General features: G+C 43.3%; 2 protein-coding genes and 1 pseudogene across 6 annotated transcripts in view; 1 reads left to right on the forward strand and 2 right to left on the reverse strand.

Annotated features, from left to right (window-relative positions):
- The window catches only part of SLC6A13 (solute carrier family 6 member 13), a 49,484-nt gene extending 47,962 nt beyond the window's left edge, over positions 1-1,522 (reverse strand). For 2 of the 5 annotated variants that reach the window (XM_017545403.2, XM_017545402.2), the window contains exon 1: positions 1,438-1,522. The gene's annotated coding sequence lies outside the window, so the exon portion shown is untranslated. The remainder of the gene's footprint in view (positions 1-1,437) is intronic. The other 3 variants (XM_017545405.2, XM_017545406.2, XM_017545404.1) reach the window with 2 other exon arrangements.
- The window catches only part of LOC108315772 (sodium/potassium-transporting ATPase subunit beta-3-like), a 13,601-nt gene extending 6,594 nt beyond the window's left edge, over positions 1-7,007 (forward strand). Inside the window, 3 exon segments of the mRNA XM_037744553.1 lie at positions 6,240-6,887; positions 6,889-6,912; positions 6,914-7,007. Of these exon segments, the coding sequence (XP_037600481.1) occupies positions 6,240-6,887; positions 6,889-6,912; positions 6,914-7,007 (766 nt within the window).
- On the reverse strand, positions 6,906-8,126 carry LOC108315830 (annotated as a pseudogene).
- Positions 8,127-8,536: the final 410 nt, after the last annotated feature.

Raw genomic sequence — 8,536 nt, forward strand, 5'->3', positions numbered from 1 at the left:
ATTTGCTAGCAGCCAAAGGGGGAGTCTGTGGAAAATTCAATCTAACCAACTGCTGTCCGCACATAGATGACCAGGGTCAAGCAGAAGATATTGTGCGAGACATGACCAAACTGGCACACGTGCCTGTACAGGTGTGGCACGGATTTAACCCTGAGTCCTTATTTGAAGATTGGTTCTCATCCTTGGGAGGATTCAAAACCCTCATCATAAGTGTCCTAATAATAATAGGTGTTTGTTTGCTGCTCCCTTGTCTGCTCCCCCTGTTCCTTCAGATGATTAGCGGGTTCATCACTACTGTAGTTAGCCAAAAAATGACATCACAAGTGTATTATATGAAACATTATCAGTCGGTTTCTTTAGAAAATCTGGAAAGTCAGAAGGAAAGTCAGAATGAAAGTAAGACCCCTCACTAATATTACAAAGTCGTGAGGGTCTCAAAGGTGGGGGAGGGGGAAGAGGGAGACCCAGGCATCTCAGATCAACTTCCAATTTTCATATGTGATTCCTGAGACTGTAAACCAAAACCCTTTTGATATGTAATTCCTGAGACTGTAAACCGAGACCCTTTTCATATGTAAAGCTATAAACCTAAGATTCTTCCACGTGTAACATCTAAAGTATAAGCCTATATAAAGGCAGAACCTTCCGTTTGTTAAGGGAGCTTGGCTGTTAGGCAACTATGCCACCTTGCTCCCACCCGAATAAACCCTCCTTCCTCCTGGATTTGGTGTCTGAGAGATCCGTTTCCCAAGGCCGCCCCTGCTACAGTTTCATTATTCCATCTTAGCCAACCTGCACAGCTTAGTTAGACCTAGATTTAACCCTAAGGTAAGATGCTGGGGTATAGAACACTAAGAATTTTCCCTCAAGGACCCTGGCTTATTTTTGGCCTTCATTAAAAGTATAAGCCTAACTTTGTCACTAGTCCTAAGGGGAAATCTTTAACCACAAGTTTTTAATCATTGAAGACAATATTGAACAACCCCCTATTTTGTGGGGATTGAGAAAGGGTGACGAGGCTTGAGACATTCCTTTGTGCTATAGGACTTGGAGGAGAAATCCACTGGACTTTAACCACTCTGACCAATTCCCCACACCCAGTTGATGGTTTTCCATGATAAAAAGATTGGGATTTCCTTTTGAGAAAAAAAAAAAAGAAAGACTTTGTTTTCTGGGAGTTAAATCCAGTTGTCTTTCCTCTCAATTTAGGACTCTCTCTTTCCAAATTACATCGTCCCTTAAGTCAATAGCCACCAAAGTTTCAGAGGCAAGAAAATAGCATATAATCTTTGCATTTGCACATATAAATGTCAGAAGCATATTTTTTAGGAGAGGATTTAAAAAAAAAAGTCCTTTGGCTGTAAGTCCTATGGACCCCACCAACCTGCAGTCTGAGACCCAGAAACAGAAAAAAAAAGAGAAGAAAACATTTCGAACCTTAGTTGAAGTTGCTGCCAGAGGTCCAGTCAGGGGAGGAGAATTATCTAAGGGGGAAGGGGAAGCCGCTCGCTATTTAAAGTGTGGATCCAGAACGCCCCTGTGGCACTTGTAATTCTAAACTTGGCCCAACCCACATTCCACCCTTGTGCCTCCCCTTCCCCTTTTCTGCCCTCCCCTCGGCCACTGGACAACACACACAGGAGTGATTTCGCAGTCTGGGGAATGTGCACACCCCGGCAGGTCCGGCCAGCTGCTGGTGAGCTTATGAAGCATGCTCTCTTCCCCGGGACTCATGTGCTTTTCCCACTTGGTGACCTCAGGGTCTCTCTGGAGGGCTTCTGCCTCTCACCCCTGTCTCCAACACAAGTGCTCCTCTCAGTCCATCAAGAATAGGTGTTCATTTGGTCAGGTCCTGTGTAGATTAATTTAAAAATACATTTATCTTACCGTTTTGCAGCTTGCAATGTGGAATGGACAATGATTTGGGAAAAAGAGACATAGATTACAGAGCTCTGAGATGTCAAAAAAACTTCCCAAACACACACATTTATGCACATTTGGAAAAAGTCTGAAAAAATCTTCACTAAACAGTTAATAGTAGTTACATTTGCAGAGTGGAACTGAGATCAGGACATGGTAGTAAGGGAGATATTTTTCTCCACTCTATCAATATTGTTTGAATTTTAAAATAATATACTAGCATTTTTAATTATTTGTAACTCAATAGAGAAGTTACGTGCCAACGTTTAAAATAAAGCAAAGCCCTAAATCTGTCATAAGTGAAGGAGCTGGCAGTGAGCACGAGGCAGAGGTCATCCAGGGAGCTTCGTTTTTCTGCAAGAACAGCCCACGGAGCAGCTGTGAGAGCAGTTCATTCAGGCCGGAGTCTAGAACAGGGCAGAGTCCCAGCTCAGCCACATGCACGGTGCGTGTAGTGGAGACCTGCTCATGCTTGACACTGAAGAGTGTGGGGTCTGAGTCCTGCGTATGCCACTTTCTAGCTTGAGATTTCAGGAGATGATGGGTAACTGTAAATCGTAGCTCTTATTCACTCTTAAGGGATTATTCACAGTGAGCAGGGAAGTCTTCCTGAGAGACCCCTGAGCAAAGCTGGGCTCTGGCCAGACTGTGAGAATGAGCTGGGTGGGGGATGTGGCAGTGAGTGAGTGAGGTGACAGAGACATCTTGAGATGCCAGAGAGGTGAGGAAAGGAAGATGCATCAGGGAGTCTAAGGTAGTTTCCATTTCCTTGATCTCTCACCTAACTCTATGGCATGGGGTAGGGGCAGGGAAACACTGCATGGTAATACCTGGAAAGCTTCCCAGAAGCTTCTTGGAAATTATTATTCTTATGTTTCAGCTGCCCCTGTTCGTCTCCCCCTTTCAACCTTTCATCTGTTAGATTGAGCTGTGTAAAGCAATGAACCAAAAGCATCCCGAGATAGGCTACAAACTCATGTAAAAGAAGACCGTCTTCAAAGCAATGCTACTGACTTTCATTTTTACTTGTCATTGAGTGGTACTTACTAATGGCCTATAAAGCATTATAAACTTTGGCATTTGTAATCTAAAATTACCAGATAACTGGTGTTTTCTCAGATACCATTCAGCTTTTGGCAATGTTGCACAGCCCTTCTGTGTCCTCACACATGCAAACAGTTGCAATTTCCAGTTTTCAGGAAAGTCTGTCAGTGATAAGGACTTCATCAGGCTTATCTGGAGTTGGCTGTGAGTTGCTGCTCTTGTATTAAGGAACGTTGGCTTTACTTACCAACCCTTTTGTTTTTACGTAACTGCTGCCATGTTGCCATTTTGACTGCTATTTTATTCCCCTCCAAATATTTGTTATCCCCAATTTCTTTTTCCCCTATAAAGCGGGAATGGCTATGGTAGGTTTTTTGTCCTGCTTAGGTTGACAAAAGTTAAAGAAAAAAGAAAAAGCTTCAGAACCACTGGTAGATAAATGTTGGTGACAGTCCCTCACAGCTTTCTGTCTGGGGTTCAGCACAAATCAGGCATGACTAGCCTTGCATCTACCTCACGTTGCCATCATCCTTTGGTCTGCTGGGTGCAAAGTCAAGAACCCTGAAAACAGGTAGCACCACAATCAGTATTTAAGAGTTCTTACTTAAGAGGTTGCATACATTTTAAGACTCACTAGAGACTATTAGTGAGGATGAATGAGGGCTGTGCTTCCAGTACTGTATAAAACAAAGTGAATCATGCAAAACGCAGGACTAGGAGGTCCTGAGCTGTACCAAGTTGATCCCAGGTATATTTAAATGATAGTACACCATGATACACTCTCCCAAAACATTTTTTATTCTACTAGGAGTGGAATAAGAACAAATAAAATTTATGTAGTTTGACATTTCACTGAAACAAATTTTAAAAGGAGCATTATTTGTTTCAAGAAGGAATATTTCTGAGCAACATCAAGGTGGCAAAGGAAGTGGTGGGTTCTCCTCTGGAGACCTTTCAATTAAGAGATGTAGTTCTGCTGAGTCATAGGAGTCAAAAACCTGTTGACTTTTTGGATCCCTTTTCAAATAGCACACTGAAAGAAAAGAGCAAGTAGAATAAACAACAAATTATGCCTTGCTATAACTGGAATAATTTGAACAACAAAATGAATAATGATTGTATTGGACTGTAGCCCAAAGTTCACTAATAAGTTCATGCTGATACAAATAACCAATAAGTTAGTAAGTGGGGAAGAGAGAATTGCTATTCCTTACAGTAGAATTTCAATTAATAAATGTAGAAGGATGCTGAGCATGGTGGCATGCACCTGTAACCTCAGCTACTCAGAGAGGCTGAGGTGGGAGGATTACTTCAGCTCAGGAATTTGAGGCAAGCCTGAGCAAGACCCCATCTTAAAGAGAAAGAAGTGTTAATAAATGTAGAAGGAAAGAAAGAAACAGAAAATCACCCCTAGACAAACACCACTGTAATAATTGTTGCAGACAAGACCCACCAATGAATGCTAAAATGAGTGGGTGCAAGCTCAGGGAGGAATCGAATTTTTACAGTCTCAAAATATTTCCCCCAAGATATTTATTAACTACAAAGGGAAAAATAGTAATGTTGAAGTAGAGAAGCCAGGCAGAAACCACCTTAACCAAATGGCCAAGGTCAACCTCACCAGTCATAAGACAGTAGTAAGACAGCAATATCTATATCATGAACCATGGATATAATGTACCAAGAGGGACACAACATTTCTGTGGTATTCTTGCCAAAAATGTGGCTCAATGGCAAGAAACATAAGACAAACCCAAAGTGAGGGGCATTTGACAAAATGATCACCACTCTTCAAAAGTGCCAAAGTGTCACAAAAGACAAGGTAGACGAGAAAGACTGAGGAGCTGTTTTAGGCTGCAGAAGACTAACGAAAAATGACAACTAAAGGCAATAACAACTAAATAATAACAACTCGAATGGGATCCTAGATAGGATCCTGGAATAAAAAAGGACATTAATGTAAAAACTGGTGGAAGTTGCATAAGGCATTGAGTTTAATGGTACTCTCTCAATGTTCTAACAATTGTACTCTGGTTGTGAAAGATGCTAACATTAGGGGAAGCTGAGTGAAAGACGGATGGACACTCTCTGTGCTATTTTTGCAATTTTTCTGTAAGTCTAAAATTAGCTTAAAATCAAGTTTTTTGTTCTCTGGTTTTTTCTTTTTAAGACTTTTGTTTACACTCTGTTACAGCCCGAGTACTTGACCCTGCTGTGAAAAGCTCTGGGATGTTACATGTTACATGCAGATGTTACATGCAGATGTTACATGCAGAAACCAGAGGTGTCACTGAAGACTTTTCTGTTTGATCCCAGATGGGATAATTCACCTAAATTCTATAAGCTCCAATTTTTTTCTTTCTCCCTTCCTTTCTTTCTTTCTTCCTTCCTTCCTTCCATTATTTCTTTCTCTTTCTTTCTTTCTCTCTCTCTTTCTTTCCTTCCTTCCCTCCCTCCCTTTTTTCCCTCCCTTCCCCTTCCCCTTCCCTTCCTTTTCTTTCTTCCAGATAAGCATCTCACTCTATTGCCCAAGCTGCAGTGCAGTGGTACAATCATAGCTCACTGAAGCCTCAACCACCCAGGCTCAAAGGATCTGCAAAACTCAGTCTCCCCAGTAGCTGGGGCTATAGGTGTGGGACTAGCAAGTGATTTAACTATCTCTTTAATTACCACCATGCCTAGCTAATTATTTTTTAACCTTTTATAGAGATGGGGTCTTGCTATATTGCCCAGGCTGGCCTTAAACTCCTAGCCTCAAGCAATCCTTCTGCCTCAGGCTCCCAAAGCACTGGCATTATAGGCATGAGCCACCATGCCAGACCCAAGATCTGAAAGAAACAAGACTTATGACAAAGAATATTAATAACATCAATCATTACGATTACTAACATTTGTTGTGCATTTCAAACGTGCCAGGCATGGTGCTAAGTGCTATATAGGCACCATCTCGCTTTATCCTCAGAACAAATCTATGACTCAAGAATTACGGACATAACCATTTTAAAGATAGGAAAACAAAGGCTTAGAGATAATTAAATCACTTGCTAGGCCACATAACTAGTAAATGGTAGACCCAGGATTTGAACTCAGATTTGTGGAATTCTAAAGTCCATTATTTATTTATAGCTGCCATGCTATACTTTAATTGTGGGTGGGGAGTCAAGAAAAACACTAAAAAGCACAACTCTAGTACTGTTTATTTTGGCTATTGCTGGCCCGTGGGATTAAACATAACTTTCTTGGCAGTCGGCTTGAGTACTCCCTATAACGAGGAGGTGTTCTCGGCTGTCCCACCCTCCCCTAGCCATCGGCACGCACACTGTGACCAAGAACGAGAAGTCCCTCAACCAGTGCCTGGCCAAGTGGAAGCGCTTCATCTACAACCCCACCACCGGAGAGTTCCTGGGGCGCACCGCCAAGAGCTGGGGTTTGATCTTGCTCTTCTACCTAGTTTTTTATGTGTTCCTGGCCATACTCTTCTCATTCATGATGTGGGTTATGCTTCAGACTCTCAACAATGAGGTTCCAAAATATTGTGACCAGATTCCTAGCCCAGGACTTACGGTTTTTCCAAAACCAGTGACTGCATTGCAATATACATTCAGTGTGTCTGACCCAACTTCCTATGCAGGGTACATTGCAGACCTTAAGAAGTTTCTAAAACCATATACTTTAGAAGAACAGAAGAACCTCACAACCTATCCTGATGGAGCGCTTTTTGAACAGAAGGGTCCAGTTTATGTTGCGTGTCAGTTTCCTCTTTTGTTACTTCAAGCTTGCAGTGGTATGAGTGATCCTGATTTTGGCTACTCTAAAGGAAAACCTTGTATTCTTGTGAAAATTAACAGAATAATTGGATTAAAGCCTGAAGGAGTGCCAAGGATAGACTGTGTTTTCAAGAATGAAGATCAAACAAATATATCAACATCCTCATAATGGAATTATAGACAAAATATTTCCCATATTATGGGAAAAAAACTGCATGTGTGCTGAATGATGTACAGAGTCTAGAAGAAAAAAGCCCAAATCTTGTGCACATTTAAATCCTGTACGTAGGTATTTCCGTATTTCAGTAGATAAAGCAGTCATTAAATAGCATTGTTCACATAAAAAAAAAAAAAAAAAGCTGAGTAATATTGCATAGGGGTACCAGAAACTGCCTCATTGGAAACAAAAACTATTTACATTAAATAAAAAGCCTGGCTGCAGGCTGCGTCTGCCACATTTACAGCATGGTGCGATGCACACGGTGACCAACCCACGGAGGCAGCTTCTGGCACTCACACCACGAGCTGCACGTTTGCCACATGAGAGTAAAGCAGAGGGTGAGAGGAGTGGTGGGGGGGGGGTCGCATTCACTTCTGGTTCCGGAGCTGATTGGACCGCCAGTCCAGTCCTTCATAGAGCCCGTCGCCGCTGATGGCACAGGTGGCCTGAATGTACCAGTTCCTGTGGCGTAGGGAGTGCAGCCCCAGCTTGTCTGTGATCTCGGCCGCATTCATGGCGTTGGGGAGGTCCTGCTTGTTAGCGAACACCAGGAGGACAGCATCCCGGAGCTCGTCCTCAGCCAGCATCCTCATGAGCTCCTCATGGGCCTCGTTCACGCGCTCTGTCATTGCTGTCCACCACGAAGATCAGGCCTTGTGTGTTCTGGAACTCGTGGCGCCACAGAGGCCGGATCTTGTCCTGGCCACCCACGTCCCACACAGTGAAGCTGATGTTCTTGTACTCCACGGTTTCCACAATGGAGCCTATGGTGGGAATGGTGGTCACCATCTCGCCCAGCTTTAGCCTGTACAGGATCGTGGTCTTCCCCGCAGCATCCAGGCCCACCATGAGGATGCGCATTTCCTTTTTGCCAAAATGGCCCTTGAAGAGGTTGGCGAAGACCTTCCTCATGCTTGTGGGCAGGTGGAAGGACACTGGCCAGGGACACCTCAGCGGCTGCTGCTCCCAGCCAAGTGTTGGTTTCGCTCCCACAAGATGGCAGCTCTGGCGGGACCAATTAGTGAGCTTTTATCTTGACCCTTAACTCTATGGTTCTCCATGTCCGCTACCCTGGGCAACATTAAGGAAATGACCGATGTTTAACACTCGCTCTTGAAGAGAAGATTCTGATTTAATTGTTCTGAGGTGACGCTTGAACACTGACAAAGTTTAAAAACCTCTCTAGCCTAATTGCTGCTGTTAGCTAATTTCTTAGTCTATCCTCAAGGAAGATATACTACAGCTGCTCTTATATCTGAAACTCCTTTTCAAAGCCACCCTCAGCTTTCTCTTCTCCAAGATAAATAATCTGAAACCCTTTCATCTTTCCTGAGAGTTCTTCCTTCTCACTCCCACTCACTGTTTTCATTGCTCTCCTCTGGAAGCTCTCCAGGTTCTGAACATCCCTGTCAAGTACTGATGTCCAAAGCTCCCTCATGGCCCGCCTGTGCTGCCTGCCTGCTGGTTGCTAGTGCTGCTTGCCTACACAGCCCTGCAGTGTCAACTGAACCCTTGGTTTCCACCAATGGAGAAACTCAGCAACAGAGAGAGCTCTACCTACATGTCAGACCAAGAAGCAGAAGCC

This window comes from Cebus imitator, unplaced genomic scaffold (assembly GCF_001604975.1).
Source record: "Cebus imitator isolate Cc_AM_T3 unplaced genomic scaffold, Cebus_imitator-1.0 Scaffold179, whole genome shotgun sequence".
NCBI lineage: Eukaryota > Metazoa > Chordata > Mammalia > Primates > Cebidae > Cebus > Cebus imitator.